General features: G+C 32.3%; 2 protein-coding genes across 2 annotated transcripts in view; one reads left to right on the top strand and one right to left on the bottom strand.

Annotated features, from left to right (window-relative positions):
- The window catches only part of LOC143055277 (uncharacterized), a 180,160-nt gene that overhangs the window by 83,031 nt on the left and 77,060 nt on the right, over positions 1-20,069 (top strand). The gene's annotated exons all lie outside the window — the stretch shown is intronic.
- On the bottom strand, positions 8,249-10,051 carry LOC143055278 (uncharacterized). The gene is made up of 3 exons (XM_076228411.1): positions 9,634-10,051; positions 8,989-9,143; positions 8,249-8,399 (listed from the first exon to the last, which is right to left on the bottom strand). Exons 1-3 carry the CDS (start codon positions 9,742-9,744, stop codon positions 8,249-8,251), a joined length of 417 nt encoding a protein of 138 aa, XP_076084526.1. The 5' UTR covers positions 9,745-10,051.

Below are 20,069 nucleotides of genomic sequence, written 5' to 3'. Positions count from 1 at the left end.
AAACAATTAGTTGATTTGTTTTGTGCTTCCTTAAACATGTTTTTGAGCGCTCATCCATTCATAACCATGGATAGTTGTGTAACAGCAAAAAACACAAGATTTCAAGTCGATGTTATTTTGTCCTTTTGTACATAAAGCATCTGTTAAGTCTACACCTATAACAATAAGGGGCACAATAAGGCTTGCCTGTTACTTTATTGGACTTTGAGGTTTTTCTAAGGTGTTATTTTACACATTGACAAATCCGTGGAACCCAAAACTTATACAGGACATGCGCAATTTTGCTACTTAGCCCAGAGCGTACAATTGTATGATGCCTTTTTCTAATTATCAACGACGTAAAGTAGTGTTCATTTGATTACACTATTGGATACTAGTACTTGGTTTTGTAACCTCATGGTGCGTTGTTTAGTCTTCTTTTACATGACAATAATCCAATATCTTCTAAATAAATATCAAAGGTACCAGACTTATAATGTTATACGCCAGACGCGTGTTTTGTCTACATAAGACTCTGAGACCAAAATAGTTATATACTAGGTTGCAGTCTTGTAAAAAAACTGCTCCATAGGCTTACATGCAAAACAGTCAAACACTTTGAGACAAAAAATGGTACATAATTTTTTTTTTTCATGTTCATATCATGCATATCATGTATGTACTAATGTGAAATTGTAGATTAATCGAAAAAAAAGTGGGTCATGCCACGAAAAATAAAAAGTTACGTAACCCTGAGTCAAAAGCCCAACCACTTCTAGTAAACATGATATCCTTCCACTTTCCTGGAATGATCTCCAAAAAACATACAAGATTTTTTCTAAATCTATATATGTATATGTATCAACTCGGTATAAACCTATAATCAAACAGAAAAAATGAGTCCAGAAAAAAATATTCAGAAAAAATGGACTATTTGTTTCCCTCCATGATTTGACATGCACCAGAAACGGGAGTTGTAATACAAGACTGGTACCTATAGACAAACAAGTATAAAGTTGGGGAGCATTGAGGACCCATAATTCCTAAAAATTGTGCCCAATACGCTGATGTAATCTATGTTTGGGATTAGAAAATTCTTAGTATTTCGAAAAAGTCATTCTTTTGTAAACAGGAACTTATAAATAATTACCATATAATTGATAGTCATGTAAATACCGAAGTACTGACTACTGGGCTAGAAATATATCTACAATTTCACAAAGCTCTGCCAAACATGGCCAAGGTAACTATGTATAAATACGGGCGTAGTTAACGATATCATTATCTGTTTAGATAATGGTATAAAATAATCAATCACCAATTATAAGGAGGTCCGCTGGTCTAGCTATGAAATACCGACAGACAAACAGAAAATATCCAATAACACTTATCAAGCCACTTTGAAGGCTATCGTCAGCTGTCTAAAATGAAATGTATTGCAAAATAACTTTCATGTTTGATAAATCCATTATAGGCAACATGTGATACTATATTTGTAACTGTGTATTGCTACCTTATTCGATAGGACACATTTGAGAAAGACGACACGATTGTACTTACGACTTACAATGACATAGGTACATATTCGTCAAATATTTTTGATATTTTCAAATATTGGCCAACCAACTTGTGATGCAGTCTGTATCATTTACTAAATAATGATTATAACTTGACAACTTGGAACTCCTGGTTTAGCAGCTGCCTTGTAAACAGCAACCCTGTCAATGAAATTATGACAGATGACAAAAATCCTGGAATTCCGTATCGACTGGGAGATATATTCTACGTTGTCGAACTGTTTTGTTTTCAACTGACCCACAATTTCTAGATTTGAGGCAGACTTAACTGTATCTGTAGAATCTTTAGCCGTAAGTTCGATTGGATGGATACGTTCAACATCAATACACTTTGATCTATATATTTAGTGAGAGTAAATATTTTATATAGCGAAAAGAAAATTACAGGATAATGGTTACTTCTTTTCTGTCTTACCAAAATGCTCCTGTATGAAGTCCGTCTCATAGTGGCAGGTAGTTCATGTATGTTCGGTACGATAAAAAAAAAGAGTATTTGTTCTGATAATTATCGTTTTGTTGTTATTTGAATAAAATGATTAAAAGTCACTTACTATCGAGGTTGGTAAAAACTAGGATAACTGTCATACATTAAAAAATCAATATAGTAATAAGCATGCTCCAAAACTTGTTCTTATCATATTTGATTCAAACAAATCTCTGTGGTATGTACTCATTTCTAAAGATTTAAGAAATTATTTTTAATGCGTTATAAGTAAACTTCTATCAGCACAACGATTTGTTTTTATGTCAAATGTTTTAAGAAGTTGGAAAATGTCTTTGCAAATTTTGTCATCTGACTGTTTTAATAATAAGTTTGGTTTTTTCCAGGATTTATGAAAGATGGGGCGGGACAAATTTTTGTTTTGACCTTATCTTTGCCAAAAACATTAAATCAATATGAAGTGCACCTATGTAACGGTTCCTGACTTCAAGCATGTATATTTTACAGTTAAAGTGTCAGGGTTTGAAATTTTTTATGCTGATTTCTCTCCATTTATTGTTTATGGTATATTAAGATGATTGGATGGATCTAAATATCAGAAGACCAATTACGAGAAATTCAAAATCCTACGGTATGAGGCGTTACTAAACATTTCAATTGTCCTAGATCAGGATTTTATGAACGGTATTCGTAATTACGTTTGCCCTGGTAGAGGGTCCACGGGAAAGCTCAGAAGCTCCTGGGTTTCAACAATTAAGCATCAAATTATGAAGAAGCCAGACTAATAAATATCTATCTATTTTATATTAGGTTTTGGTTTCATTGAACAACACATATGATACAAGACAAACAAACACTTAAGTATAAAGGTCGTTCGTTCTTAATATTGTAGGCTTTAATGTGGAATACATGATTGACTATGAAAATTGACATTATTGTACACCAGTACTAAATTAAAGCAATTATGTCAATGTCTAGTTCCGATAGATTGTATATGGTACATGAATAAATAAATTGCGGCAGGGTTAAACATTTGTATGAGATATCAACCCTCCCCCTATACCTCTAGCCAATGTAGAAAATTAAACGCATAGCAATACGCACATTAAAATTCAGGTCAGAAGAAGTCCGAGTCCGATGTCAGAAGATGTGACAAAATAATTTAAAAAGATGACAATAATACATAAATAACAACAGACTACTAGCAGTTAACTGACATGCCAGGCCCAACCCTCAATTAAACTGATAGTATTAATATAACCTTTTAAAAAGTAAAATCACAAAAATACTGAACTAAGAGGAAGATCAATTGGGAAAGTCCATAATCACATGGCAAAATCAAATAACAAAACGCATCAAAAACGAATGGACAAGAACGGTCATATTCCTGACTTGGTACAGGCATTTTCAAATGTAGAAAATGGTGGTTTTAAACCACTGGGTTGATGCCTTTGGTGGTGGACGTTTCGTACCCGAAGGTATCACCAGCCCAGAAGTGAGCACTTCGTCGTTGACATGAATATCAATTATATGGTCATTTTCTAAATTCCCTGCTTCAAAACTTTTCGAAAAACTATCTGTCGATTTTATTAACTCATTACAAAAGGCTAAATCATTGATTTGTGTTCAATAAGATGTATTCAATCTACATTTTACTTGCTAAAGCACTCTAGGTGAAAGCCCGAAACACCACTCTGCCTAAAGCTTTTACCTGCTTTGAGAGTGTTGTGTGTTTGCTATTAACCGTTCATGATTTAGAACATTATGTGCTTTAATTGATTACATTATATCAATTCAAAAGTGCATTGAAACTGGTTTTAAAATTACTATCATCATGATCATAATGATCATGGCCATTTCTAGGCAAGCACTTTTGAATGCAGTAGCTGTGCGATATTGATGGCCAATCTTAATGACCCTCCTCGTCCTTTTACAAGTGTATAGTTTTATTAATGGGCTTAATCTACATCTGCATGACTAAACCCAATGCATTATACTTGTTAATGATAAAACTAGTATACAAACATATTGACAAGGATTGTTATTCCCGTATTGTTGTTTACAACCTGCACAATTATCCCAAATTGTACTACATCTGGACAAAAAGGACAAACAAAAAAGGAGGTATAATTCATGATACATGTACATGTAATACAAAGCCAATAAGAATCATGAAAAATATTTGACAGAAAACTTATACACCATTACTGCGTTCACCTGAAGGCCGTATGGTAACCTACTGTTGTCATTTGGTCCTTTTTGAATTAGCAACAAGACGTCCACATTATCATTTTTATATTCATAATGATTAAAAATAGATATTAAAACCTATAATCGACTCATCTGTATCAGTGAAAAATAGGTAAACACATGGTTTATATATCTTGACAACTTTCACCATCCAAAACATCTCATAAAGTTGCACGAGAAATGTGTATTTTATTTGTTAAACGTATTCTGCCCTGAAATAAAACTTACCTTTCCGTTAATGAAGAAACGTTTAACAACCGCAACACCTGATCATAATTCAATTTTCATCAATTTAAAGAAGTCGGGAACGAAACAATGAAAACATTCAGAGACAAGTTTCCATTGGCTAATATTTTTACATCACAAGTGACGGAAAGTTACTTATTAATCAGTAGTTCACATTTCTATAATATGTACATTTAAGAAATAGAACGAACTAACATAATCGTTTAAAGTTATTATTTCCAACGTTATTAGTCTCTGATTGAGAATTGTCGCATTGCAATTATACCATATCGTCAGTTTCGTTCAAATGATTGTATTCACAACTACTTTTCAATCTGGATAATTACTATCCTGAAGATAAAATATTGTCTAGACACATGTTTATTGAGGGTATATGTTATCCTTTAGACATGTTTGTGTTCACTTTTATTGTTTTGAATTGACGAATGTCATACAACATATGTTTTCAACAATTAAGATATTTTGTAACAGTTTTATTCATTACGTAGTCGGTGAAATGATATGTAGTTTGTCATTGTTTGTAGCATCATGTTTCACCATAGAGACTTTTGGTCCACATTCCTTTTATTTTTCCTACCAGTCTCAGGATTAAATATATGATGTGACTGTTGATTGTACGGAAAAAGATCTAAAAGAAAGAAATCAAAATCAGAGCTCCAGATAAGAATTCACAAATTGGGGTTTTTACCCACCATTTTTTTTTATGTAATTGGGTGATAAAGATTTTTAATTGCATTATAAATTTCAGTTCACCCCTCAAGCAAATATCAAATTGGGTTTTTAACCACTAAGCTCCTTTAAGTATTGGGTTTTTTCATCAACACAATATTGAATATTCAGGCATGTTACATGTATAATCACATTATATCAACCTCAGATGTTTTCCATCTTAAATATGTGCTAGCTGTTTTATTTAGTTTATTCAGACTCACTGACGAGCAAATTGTACATTTTATTTATGTCCCGTTTTAAACGTTCTTCCAGTTTTTTATTTTCTCACAACTTATATAAACTGCAGCTGATGTCACTAGTTGGACAGTAACTAATTACCTTTCTAGATCCCAAATAATCACCCTACAGTTTAGTCGGGGCCGGCTAAGTGTTTAGATTTTTATGTGAAATTTAGGTGCTATAAGAAAGTTTTGCCAGTACTTTCACCTATTTGCCAGACCTACTTTAAAAAACAATAATAAGTAGTTCCCAGATTTGAGATATACCTTTTACTTTTTCCAACTGATTTTGTTTTTGACGTAACCCTGTGTTTATCATTCTAGCAATGCTCTCGTTAAGATATGCAAACATGTACGTTTGTTTGATGGATGCTTCATAAACACTAGCTGGGTTTTGTTATTATCATAACTTTCCCTAAGCTATCAAAAAGAAAGAAGATAAAAACATGCGTACATTAACTTTCGTTTAAAATCATTGTATGTTATGATAAGTCCCGAGCAATTCGAAAAAATATGAAAACATGACACACGCTAATTGGATAAACGCTGAGAAGATTGAAATGTTTTCGTATTTACGTGTACCTGTTGAGCAAATTCCAACAGGGACCCATTTCAGCTACTTAATGCAGGGCTCTATTTTTAGAACTATAGGACATTTCCGATTATAAATATTCTAAAATAGATTTACGCTACGACTGTAATCAGATAAGGGTAAATAACGCAAACGATAGCGAGTAAAAGCGTTAAGAACTCTTAGTTTTGGCATATAATTGGGTTTTCCTTTGAATTAATTGGGTTATTGAAACCTGCAATGGGCAATTGCATTGGGTTTTTATTTATTTTTAGTGCGTGATCACGAAAATACGAAGCTTATCTGGAGCTCTGCAAAATCAATGAATTTTGTTACAAATCTTTCTGTTATTTTGTATATCGTTAAACATATAAATGCTAGAAGAAATATGTTTTCTAATATTTTAAAGTCAACTTAAAGGTAGACGCATCCGGTAGCCAAGACAGTTATCAACAGATATTTCCAAGGTCAAGAAGCAATTAAAAGGTCGAATTCAGACATAAATATTCAATTCCTTCTTCGCATGCTTTATCCCTTTTTTATTACAAACTCAAGACCTTTAATGGATTTTCTTTTTTTCAAATTGTGACTTGGATTGAAAATTGTCTAATTGACACTCTTATCGTATCGTCTTATATCTCTCAATCGTTAACATTTGGAAACAAATCCACTTAAAACACGCGGCGCTGTGTAACCGAAATAGACCTAAAGCATAAGTCAAATTTATATAAGGACGACTTTACTTGAAGTAGTTGGAAAGCTAGTTTTTTTTTATTCTTTTGTTTAATTTATCAACAAATAATTTAAGGATTTAGTCCACTATTTTGTAAATAAGAAAATGTCCATACCAAGTTAGAAATAGGACAGTTGTAAGCAGTTCGATTGATGTGTTTTATTAAATGATTTTGCCATTTGATTAAGGACTTTCTGTTTATCACTTTTCTCGGAGTTCAGTATTTTTGTGATTTTACTTTTTGTTGTAAAGCATATCAATACCGAATCATTGACTACATGCACGTAGTTGATCCTATCCTTTAACATTTACAAATTATGATACCAGCACTTGATACTACTATTGGAATTTAAATATATGTTAACTGTAAAATCAATTCAACAGTAGGCATTATTTGTAACAGCAATTTAGATTTTTTTTAATAACACTGCCGTCAAATTCAACATTTGTATTGTGTATATGGAGTTCACCACTGTGTGTAGATCTAAGCTGACATCTTTTTGTTTATAAGGTTTGATGAAGCTTAAGGTTGTTTCTCTTTGATATATAGATGTTGGGGAACATACGTTTATACTAAAACTTTAGCATGCATGTCTAGTAGCGAAAGAAAAAAGCCGCTAATTACTTACTCTTTGAAGAACTTAAACTATCGAATGAGTCCATTGACGATCTGTTAGCGTTTGTAGTGCCTTGGCTTCCCTGGTCTGAACTATTGACTGATTTGTCTTCACTACGTTTATTTTTTCTGTTTATTGCAGGAGCAGGGTCTTGCTTCTGCAAAAATGTTTTAAAACATCGAAAACCATACTAGTTGAGCTTGTTATTAAAAAACAGCTTCATTTATTGGTGAAAAGTTTAATTTTAAAAATAAATTTGATTTCAACTTACAGGAAAACTAAAAACAAAAATAATGTTTAATATCTTTCAATTACTAATACATTTTGATTTTGTTACACGTATAATGTTGTTTTGTCTTCAACTTTCTTTTCAGTATTTTCTAGTATGTATATATTTCCTTAGTCTTATTTGAATTAACTTCTTTGGAACTTTGTGTCCTCAATGCTCTTCCACATGTTCCACCTTTTACTTCTTTGGCTTTATAACTATATTGATCTGAGCGTCACTGATAGGTCTTATATAGACGTATCTGTCGTATCAAATTATAAGCCTGTACCTTTGATAACTATGTTTGCTTGCAAATAATGAATGTCGTTTCAGAATGGGACATCCGGAAATTACTATGCAATTGCGTCTACTTAATTTTGATATCTGATAATTAATTTCAATATTCAAAGAAATACCTACTTCTTCATTAAAATGTTACTCGACTTATTTCCGAGTTGACACATTTAAATATTTTAAACTTCACCTGAACTAAAATTATTGTTTTAATTTTTCCATCTTTACAATACATTTTAAATCAATCCTTTCTTTCTATATTCATTAAACGGTACCCTTATTCCTCTTTCCAGGAACACTCATACTTTAGCACTAAATTATTTAACTAACCTCTGACACATTTTTACTTTGATACTTATTCACACTCCAAGGATCGTCTGTCGAAAAAAAATAAGATTTGACTTTAGCTTTTCTTTCCTGTGCAGCCTTTATTCTATCAGCTCTCTTCTGGACTTCTGTCCTTTTGTCAATCCTACAACAGACAAAAATAACTGATATTTAATGAATTACTGTGATATTTTTTTTCTCTGTTTTTGAAGAAATAAATTCAAAATTTGGGATGCACACTAAAAAGCCCGCTTACCTCGTTTTGAAAAGTGTTCATCACATTTTTTAGTTTATTTCATATGGACAGAAAAAAACAGTAAAGTAAATTCTTATAATTCAATTCTAAATTCCATTTCAAAAGAGTTGATCATGAAAAAAACGTTGATGACGTCACGGTTAAATATGATGTATATTAGCTGATATACACAAAACTTTTAGCAAACCGGAAGCAGTGTTTTTTCAAAAAAAAAAAAAACACCCATACGACTGTAATATCAGACTCCTGTTTAAAACCAAATGTACAGTACAGTACACCTCATCTAAGGTTTCATAAAGTCCACCCTGATCACGTTTTGAAAGATGTATATACTTATATTAGTCTTATACTATATATTTTCTATATATTTGTTCACGGTGTGCTCTGTATGTCAAAATGGAGGTCTGTTATATATATACTAGTATTAACAACCATTTGAAAGTTATTTGAGAGTCTCATAAGAGAACTTATTACTTACTCTGCACAAGGTCTGCAATATCTAATGCACAGCTTTGTTATCAGGACAGCATTCATCATCAGAACTATCCCTGCTAATAGATACCAGTACCCATTGTCAGGGTACGTTTCAGTCTTGAAAGGACGTTCAGTAGTAGTTGATGACGTTGTAGTTGTCTAAAAAATATAACACATCAATGTGAGAGAATTTCAAAAATTAATAGCTATATACAATGGTGACAACGGACCATTTGAATTGTTTGTTTCACTTTTGCGTAAGGAAAATAATATGGACGGGTATTGGATGGGCAGAAAATCAACGCATTTAACTTTCAAATATTTTTTTTCTCTGTGCGCATGTCTGGTGTTGAGTTGGTTGACTGTCAATTACACTTATAACCGCGTTTGTACTAACATGAACAACATGGCGGTTGCCAACTGTGAATCGGGATAGGCTTACCCTTCGGAGCACCTTAGATAATCGCAACTTGTTGTGATGGTTCAGTCTTTTGTTTTCTATTTTGTGTGTTGTGTGCTATTGTTTGTGTGGTGGTCTTTTTTCTGTTTAGCCATGGTGTTGTCAGTTTATTTTAAGTTTATATTTTATTTATTGCCTCTTGTATAGATAGTTTCTATGTTTAGAACAATACGTTTCCCTTTTCCCTACCTCTGGGAAAATCAGTGACAAGGTAGAATATCCCACAAGTCCTCCACCATCAGTTGCACTTAAAGTCAAGATCACTGTCTGGCCGTAATTAAAGGATTCAGAAATACCCATGGCCACAGTTATTGTCCCATTTTCATCGATATTGAAATAGCTATTCCCTAAACCTGATTGATCCAAGCCGTAGGTTATTGTATTCCAAGTTTCTGTAATGTCTCCATCCGATGCCGATACATTGATTAGTATCGTTCCAATATCTTCCGTTGGAAATAAGAATACATTGTAGTAATCTCGCTCAAATATCGGTGTAAAGTCATTTGTGTCTGCTATGTTTATAGTTAGAAATGCTGTATCTGTCAAACCTCCTGGATCTGTTACGGTGACATTGCATTCAGTGACCGGTGGATGACCAATATCAGAATCAAAATCACCGCCAAAATAAATATCACCTGTACTTTCGTCCATTTCAAAATATGTGGTATTATATCCATTACAGTCCAATGTGTATCTTAAAGTTTCATTTTCTGGATCTGATGCATCAATATTAGGTGATGACAGAAGTGTTTCTGCCTGGAATGGAAATTTCCTTAACGTATACATAATGTAACAGTCAATGTAACGTATATTATTTTTGATATATACTGCTACGTTACATGACTTATATAGTAATACAGATCGGATTACACAAATATTACTCCTAATAATATAGAAATAAAAATATGCTCATGATACAGTATTAAATGAATGGGAAATCTATGTTGACATTCACATTATAAAAAAAAATGATTTCCTTTTAATCAAATATGTAGATACCGTTAAGGGTGCTTTAAGGCTACGTGAACTTGCACTTTTTTTATCACTTCAATGTAGCGTATCAACAATAAGGTTATGAGCTCCCTTAATCTGTGACCTTTTGCTTACAAAATGATTGTGTTAGCAATGTTCGAATGACAAAGAACTGAAATCATTTCTGTCAAAATCAAGAATTGGTTGGTTAAAATAGTGTGTGTGTGTGTGTCAACTTATAAGGAACGTGTTTTCTGTGTATTAGATTTGTAATAACATAACATTGCATAAGGAAAGGATTACAAATATGTAGGTTTGTCGTGTCAGAAAAACAAAGACACACCTTAAAGGTACAAATGGTACTGCATTTCGACAATTGGTATATCTTTGGTGATACTTGGGGCCACAATATTTGAAAATGCAAAATTCATAGGGATTATTTAACCAACTCAAAATATGTATAGCCAAATCCGAGTAAGGGTCTACATTGATGACTTCTCAAAATTGTGCACAAGAAAAATTCAGTTTACACACTATTTGTAAGGTGTTGCCAGTACCAAAGGTCTGGCTATTGGCTGGTGATATGTTTGAAACCTTATCTTACCTTACTAGCAAAATTATCGACCTAGTGGCGTAAGGATATTTCGACACGTTTTTACAATTTGGAGCAACATGTATTTTTTACATGGATTATTTCTTCAATAACAGTTACTTGTAGGTGTACTTATGATATATATTGCATTGTACACTTCTAAAAATTATTTTGCATTTGTGATTTCGGGTTTTTTATAGTTCACTATGCGGTATTGAATTTGTCATTGTTGAAGTCCGTACGGTGACATATAGCTCATTGGTATTCATACCACATCTTCGCTTGTATACTCATAAATACTAATTGTCTGTTTGAACTAATCAGACTCAAATTCAATAAGTAGTTTACTAGTTTTCGGGCTATAAAAATGCAATCAATATTGCTAATCAAATTACAGTCAAATAAAGACAAAGCAGCAGTTGTTGGTGAATATAATTCAACTATAAATGCTGGGTGACGGAAAAGTTAAAACATATAAAGAATGGAAAAACATAAAAAATAAATTAGGAATAGAAAATAATAAGTTGCTTATAAATACGGAATCGAGAAAATTGGCTAAAAAGAATTACGAATACACAAAAATAGACAAAAAGAATTAGGTGCAGAGAAAAACTGACAAAAAAAAATTAAGTATAGTGAAAAATGGACAAAAAAGAATTCCGAATAGAGAAAGATAAATTTAAATAAAAATAAGAATAGAGATAAATGGACAAAAAGAATAAAGAATAGAGAAAAGTTGACAAAAAAATTAAGAGTAGAGAAAAAAAGGTCTACACAATAAGAAAATATATACTTATATGAAGTACACCATCCAAACCCTCATAACTGTATGAAAAACAATGTTTTTGAAATGCATAAATGAAATGTGTATGTGTTAAATCATTTTTAGTGATTGTAAACCAAAACATTAAGCGTTTAAGACCATATATATTATCGGAAAGTATAAACAGATACATAAAACCTTCTACATATATGTTGGTTAAAACTTTGACTGCATTAAATGGTAAAAAGGTATTGACATGAATTTAACATTATCGTACGTACCACGTTCTCTGTGTCATTTAAAACGTAATGGGTATTACTGAGTGTTGGAACATCGTTCACATTTACAATAGAGATTGTGACAGTTGCTGTTGTAATGTCTTTAATATCAGTGGCTCTCACAACGAACCGGAAGCTAGTTGCAAACCCAACATAGAACAGATTGTCGTAGTCAAATTCTGCAATAGTTGAAATCTGTCCACCTGAAAAAAGTAGTGTTACGACAAAAGGTTTATTCAGTTACCAATGAAACAGTGAGACGGTGAAAAGTTCCCTAGTTTTTGTTCTTACTTAGTGAATTTCCCCTAATATAGTGTTGTGGTCAAATACAAACGAGTCATTCCATGCTATAAATCATTTTTAGAATAAGTAATAAATGAGTAACTTTTCATTCATGAGGTCAATGTTTTGTTATGAATATATATAAGGTCATAAATTAACTTTTCAATATCAGTGTATCAAAAGATGTAAGCCAAACGCGTGCAGATGATTTAAAATTGGTGATTTTTATTGATGAAATGATGTTCACTACAATTTTAATAATAATATTAACTAAATGAAATACTTACTCGCTGAATCTATATCAAAGTAACTGTTTGTAGTCGGTGTCCATGAATATGTAACGACGTCTACCGAATCAAGATCTGTTGTAATATATGTATACAAAAGTGTACCTACAGCGGTATTTTCTTGTACCCCGATTTTAAGTCAGAATCAGCATTTGCGAAAACCGGAATATCATTAATGTCTAAAAGAAAGAAAAACTTGTGATCTAACAAAACAATAAAATTGCCATCTCTGTTTAAGCACCAATTGGAGAAAAGACACTGAGGTTAACACTTAATTAGACATAAAAAAAAACAGCTGCGCCATGAGCGCATGATACGCCCGTCGTCTTGTGTGTGAAGTTTTATTCAATAATCATAAATAGTTTCTGAGATACGGCGCAACACATGAAATCCCCCTTTTTTTACAAAATACTCAATAACTGTAAAATTAAAATTTTGAATCATCACAAAAAAGTATACAGATCTTATTATTAATAAAACTGTAAGAAGTGTGTAAATTTTAAAGCAATAATCATTGATGGTTTTCAATATACGGTGTGAACCCCCTCCACCTTTTATAAAAAACCTCCATTTCTCTAAAATTAAATTTTGAATCATTACCAAAAAGTATACAGATCTTCAGATTAATATAACTAAGAAGTGTGTAAAGTTTTAAGCAATAGTCATTAATCATAAAACCACCCTGTTTTAGTTATAAAGTGCCGTGTCTCAAAAAGTTGAAAGTTTTTTTCACCAAAAAGAATACAGATCATTTGATCATCATAAGAAACAACTATGTTAAGTTTCGTGAAATTTGGATGAGTGGTTCTCAAGTAACGGTGCGACATGCTTACGCCGGACAGACAGACAGACAGACGAACATACGGACGACATTTGTATTCCACAATACGTTTCGTCAAAATTTCGACGGGCGTACACATCCTCATCAAATAAAAGACAACAAAAATAAAAGACCATACTCAGAAGAAATAAAAATTGAACAATGATCTCAATTGTGAATTCGACAAATCTCGAATGCTTTACTCAACATAAACCATAACCGAATGCACGCACTCTTTTAGTCAGCATACCCAAATCGTATTTCAAAGTATAAGAAATCAAAGAGAATGTGTCTAACATATCTGCATAATGTAGACACATTACAACTTATCATCATTGAGCTTCTGGCCAATCATCAAGTCATTCTACTTAGCAATTTAAGATAAATTGTGAGTATTGAAGGAATATAACAAAAATACTGACACATATGAATACTAGTACTATTCTTTTTTTAGTCTGAAGTTAAAAACTCATCAGAGATGCAAGACATACTTTGGTATAGGACTGTCATACAAGTGAGAGGTTTAGCTAGCTATAAAACCAGGTTCCAGCCATCATTTTCTACATTTAAAAATGCCTGTACCAAGTCAGGAATATGAGAGTTCTTGTCCATTCGTTTTTTATGCGTTTTGTTATATGATTTTGCCATGTGATTATGGACTTTTCGAATTGATTTTCCTCTGAGTTCAGTATTTTTGTGATTTTACTTTTTTTGATAATAAAACCACGAGTTGTTTTCTCAACAACACTCACAAATGGAACCCGCACTATAACAATTGGGAAGCAACAACCAATACAATCTTAAAGATCTTTGACATTCAAAAACCTTATGCAAAGAATAAGTTATTTCAGCCATGTTTAAGTATATTTTCATCACCTACTAATCAAAAGAATGTTTGTGAATTTTAAAAAATAGATGTATCGTATAATTTAGCAAGATAAATAAAATCATTATTGCACTGTCCAGACAGCAAGATGTAATTCGTTGTCATGTTTCATTTAAAAGGGGATTAACAGTAAACAAAAATATATGATAAACCAAACTCATATAAATGACCTTTACTTTGCCACTGCTGGTGGACGTTTTTTCCCCCAGGGTATCACCAGCCCAGTAGTCAGCACTTCGGTGTTGACATGAATATCAATTATATGGTAATTTTTATAAATTTTCTGTTTACAAAACTTTGAATTTTTCGAAAAACGAAGGATTTTCTTACCCCAGGAGTAGATTACCTTAGCCGTATTTGGCACAACTTGTTGGAATTTTGGGTCCTCAATGCTCTTCAACTCTGTAATTATTTGGCTTTTTAACTTTTTTGATCTGAGCGTCACTGATGAGTCTTATGTAGACGAAACGCGCGTCTGGCGTATACAATTATAATCCTGGTACTTTTGATAACTATTTACGATTGGTTTCATGGCACAAAACGTCCCGAGTTTATCCAAGTATAAAAACAATGTTGCGTACGAGCATAGAGATACATCACAATTTCAGGGACTGAATTTCGGCTCTCCCTTTAAACCATTTGCAATTATGGTCTTGATGAAGCGATGATTGTCCGTCGGGAGAGGACGATAAATGTCTGACTCGCGTTAAAAAAGAGAGCGATGTCTTTTGCAAGTAAAAGATACCCTTGAAGATTTCGAAAAAGAACAGGCTATTGACGCTACAAGGCATCACTGGCACCTGCAAAGTGGAAAAGGTTTAATTTAAGTTGCAACAATTTGTTTCCAAATCCACTATAAATAAATACGTTTAAACTAATCATATCTTATTCATGAAAATCATTTTAAATCAGATGTCTTACTTTCTACATAAACGCTAAGAACATTTGACCCCACTGTAGTGTCTCCATCATTCACTGTAACATGGATATCAGAAGCAGGTACTTGTATTGTGGAAAAATCAACAGTGGTTTTTATATCTGCTCCTGTTGATGTTTGAAATAAAAGATAACGAATAAATTAAAATCTTCTTAAAATCTTTGTTTGTTTATTATTTGTTGGGTTTAAAAATACAAATATCTGTTGTCCTGTGTTTTTGATTGGTTGTCTGTATATCATACAGATTTTTAAACAAGACATTTGAATGAACCATTATGACGACCGTTTGATGTAGCGGATAAAATCCAAAGTCATTTGTATTGACTTTCCCCTTTTTAAATATAATTTCTTGTTTTTTTATGGTTTTATGCTTATTTCGTGTTGCCGGAAATTAATATTTCTTCAATAATACCATTTTTATCTTCTATTTTTTTTCTATCCCTATTCTGTTGGTGATTGTACATTTTATATTTACTCATTTTTATGGTTATCTATTATGTTCAGCATTACAACGATTTAACATATTTTGTGCTTGCGATACTCTGTTGGATGACTAAAATCAAATGATGTATCATTGTTTGGTCATTTGGAAAATATGAGTGCAATAACTGTTAATATTACTGTCTCAATTATCAAAGTTATTTGAAAAATTGCGATAGTAAAGCATTCAACCAGGATACAGAGGACTAAAACGGGATAAGTATCCGAGATGATAAGTAATCTTACAGTAAACATCTCTTAAGACAAATTTGATTCCACATTAAATTTATAAAATGTAAAAACATGTTGTAAAATTTGCGCCCTTTCTGGATTTACTTCCATATGGTGCGCTCAAACTTAAAACTTTAAAACTTTAAACTTTAAATACTGAAAAATTTAAATAATTTAATATTTTTCATGCCTTTTACCTGTTCTACCAGTTTCAGGATTAAATATATGATGTGATTGTTGATTGTACGGTAAAAGATCTAAAAGAAAGAAAAAAACAAATTCAATATTTAGGTGAATACGATTTTTAAAATATTATTATTAGATTGTTAAACATGTAAATGCTCATAGGTACGTTATTTCTGATGTTATAAGTCAACAAAAAGATAACCACATCGGCTAGCCAAGACAGCGAAAGCCACATAATTACTTACAATGTCAAAAAGCAATAACAAAGGTGAATGACGACCAAGAGTAAACAATTCCTTCTTTAAATGTGTTATTATTTTTGTAATTACAAACTCACATAACGCAGCAGGATACCGGTCATTCTACTTAATAAAAAAAACCCACTTTTTTCTGTATCGATAGACCTTTTTTGGGAACGCTCAACCATTAACATTTGAAAGCAAAGCATGTATATACACATTTACCCGTGGGGCGCTGTGTGACCGAACGGGACCCCAAATATTAGCCAAATTCATAAAAAATTTACTTTACCTGAAGTAACTATACATAGTTGGAACACTAGTTTCTTTATTTTCTTGATTTATTTATCAACAGAGAATTAAGGAAAAGTTTGTTAAAAATCATGTCAATACCGAAGCACTGACTACGGAATTGACGCTATTCCAAAATAAAAATACACATTATGTTACCAGCTCTTAATTCGACCTTTTAGAAATTTACATATATGTTAAATTATAAAATTGATTCAACAGTAGCCATTGATGATATTTGTGACATTGATTCAGAAATGATATGATAATAGTATCGTCGAAATTAAAATTTTCATGGTGTCTTTATTGTTGATTACCGTATATTGACCCATAGCTAGATTTCTTTTAGTTTTCTTTTTTCTATGTTTGATGAACATTTATGTTGAATAATATATATCTCATATTTTGGATTGATAGTGATAGCTTCATATCAATAATGAGACGTTGAGGAACGCTATTAACCCTGTTTCAAAAGCTATAGCATGCATGAGTGCATGTAGTGGTTAAATATAACGGTTGTGTATTGCTTACTTTTAGAAGTACTTAAACTTTCGAATGATTCCATTGACGATCTGTTTTCATTTGTAGTGCCTTGGCTTGCTTGGTCTGAATTATTAACTGATTTCTTGTCACTACGTTTATTTTTTCTGTTTGTTGCAGGAGCAGGGTCCTGCTTCTGATAGCTATCAAAAGTACCAGGATTATAATTGTATACGCCAGACGCGCGTTTCATCTACATAAGACTCATCAGTGACGCTCAGATCAAAATAGTTAAAAAGTCAAACAAATACAAAGTTGAAGAGCATTGAGGACATATATTTGAAAAAAGACTAAAAAAAAACCTTGCCCATACCAGTGGAACTTATTCTGAGAAACAGCTTTATTCAATTATCAAATTTATCAATTTATAAATAAATTGGATTTCCACCAAAAGGAAAATTTAAAAAAAATGATATTATTGTCTTTCAATAACTAATACATTTTAATTTTGTATACTGTTGTTTTAACTTGGACTATCTCTTCACCAAACGGTATTTTATCTTAGGTCCTATGTGTTCTCAAAATAATTAATGTTTACATCGGGAGATTACTGCTGCTTCTACTTGATTTTGATATCTACAAAATACAGGCAACAGTGGTATACCCTGTTCAAAAGTCATAAATCGATTGAGAAAACAAATCCGGGTTACAAACTAAACCCGATGGAAACGCATCAACTATAATAGGAAAACACGAAACAACAGAAACACTGTAGTGCAACAAAAAACAAACGACAATGCAACATACATACATTCGGTTGTACCTGTAGAAAAAATATTTCAAACGGATTAGCACATCCTCATGTTTACGGAGAAGGCGTTTACTGTACCCCCGGAAATTTAGAAACTATCCTGGTAAACTTATCGATCTTTTAAATAAAATGATTCTAATTCAACACTGTCATTAGATCTTTATATTCTGTAGACTCCTGTATATTTGCATTGCACAAGGTCATGTTTTCTCTGACTGTTTATGATGTCTTTTCACCAAATCCATTGGATATTGGATGTATACTGATAGATGATTTAGTCTAAGATGCATGATATTTTTATATTAGTTGTTATTGGCTTTGAACTAGCTGTCAGTAACTGCGAGTACTCTGAGATCTGTACTTAGTGTCTTGTTGGGATGTACAAGTATCAGGTCACGTCCACGTGTTTTTGTTATATGTATTTCTATTTGTTTTTCAACTGATTTTTAAAGTTCCTTCTTATGTTGTACTGTTACACTTATACTCCTGGTACCTTTGAAAACTATTTACACCACTGTCCCAGTTTAGGTTTAGATCCCGCTAACATGTTTCATCCCTACATATTCTGTATGTGTGTGCCTGTTCAAAGTCAGGAGCCTGTAATTCAGTGGTTGTCGTTTGTTGTTGTGTTACATATTTGTTTTCCGTTCATTTTATGAACATTTATTAGGCCGATAGTTTTGTCGTTTGAATTGGGGTTTTATTTTTTAATTTCGGGGCCTTTTATAGCTGACTATGTGGTATGGGCTTTGCTCATTGTTGAAGGCCGTACGGTGACCTATAGCTGTTAATTTCTGTGTCATTTGGTCTCTTGTGGAGAGTTGTCTCATTGGCAATCATACCACATCTTCTTTTTTATATTAGATAACAACTATCATATTCCTGACATGGTACAGGACATTTTATTACAAAATGGTGGGTTGAACCTGGTTTTGTAGCTAGCCAAACCTCGCGCTTTATGACAATGTTAAATATACCGCTAAAATGACAACATTACATGACAGGAATACAGTACATATAAATGCAAGAACACGCATATATAAGAGAAATACATAAATATATAATATAACAGCACATTTCGACATGTAGACCACAGAATAACAACGAACACCTTAAATAAATTTAGAACAGTACACAAAAATAGCATAATAGAATAATAAGAGATACTTTCTTTTCCAACTTCATTTCAATTTCTTTTTATTTCTCATTTCCGAATTGACAAATTTTAATAAATATTTATATAATCATTAAAATTACAATTTAATAACATTTCTTTTTTAATAAATCCATCAGCAGGGCTAAACAACATACATTTTAAATCAAGCATTTCATTATATATTCATCAAATGGTCCCCCTCTTATTCCTTTTCCCAGGAATACTCTTAATTTTGCAGCATATTATTCAACTAACCTCTGGCACATTTCTACTATGATACCTGTTCACACTCCAAGGATCGTCTGTCGAAAAAAATTCAGATCTGACTTAAACTTTTCTTTCTTGTGCAGCCTTAATTCTGTCAGCTCTCCTCTGGGCTTCAGTTCTTTTGTCAATTCTAAAAGAGGAAAACAAAATAAGTGATCTTGTTTAGTCAGACAGGTCTATTATACCTATGCTAGTTAAAAAAACTATTTAAAAATTAATTTAGAGTCTCCACAAAAAAAAATCGAATTACTTACTCTGCACAGGGTCTGCAATATCTAACGCACAGGTTTATTATCAGGACTGCATTCATCAAAACAACTATCCCTGCAAATAAATACCAGTACCCATTTTCGGGGTACGCTTCAGTCTTGAAAGGACGTTCGGTAGATGGTGTAGTTGTCTAAAACATATAACACAACAATGTGTACGCTTTTTATATTGACAGCTACATGCAACGATGCAAGGTCGCTTTTGAATTGTTTAGAAACCACCTCTTTTAACTGCACATTTGCATTTAATTCAGTATGAATAATGAATTACAAATAAGATGTTCCGAGTAGTTGAATTTAGTAGACTCATTAATCATATATATGCTCAAATGTAATGGCAAACAACTAAATACGTCCAAATGACAACCAGCAGTATGTACAATCACATCATAGAAAAC

This window comes from Mytilus galloprovincialis, chromosome 12 (assembly GCF_965363235.1).
Source record: "Mytilus galloprovincialis chromosome 12, xbMytGall1.hap1.1, whole genome shotgun sequence".
Lineage (NCBI taxonomy): Eukaryota > Metazoa > Mollusca > Bivalvia > Mytilida > Mytilidae > Mytilus > Mytilus galloprovincialis.
This window is presented reverse-complemented; position numbering and strand designations above follow the sequence as displayed.

What these genes read in the sequence shown, in the direction of transcription:
- LOC143055278 (XM_076228411.1), bottom strand. Translation starts at nt 9,744, where the DNA reads ATGGGTATTTCTGAATCCTTTAATTACGGCCAGACAGTGATCTTGACT. An exon ending in TGTCACTGATTTTCCCAGAG is followed by an intron (nt 9,144 to 9,633) that starts GTAGGGAAAAGG and finishes TATATTTTTTAG; the next exon opens with ACAACTACAACGTCATCAAC. An exon ending in TATTGCAGACCTTGTGCAGA is followed by an intron (nt 8,400 to 8,988) that starts GTAAGTAATAAG and finishes TGTCTGTTGTAG; the next exon opens with GATTGACAAAAGGACAGAAG.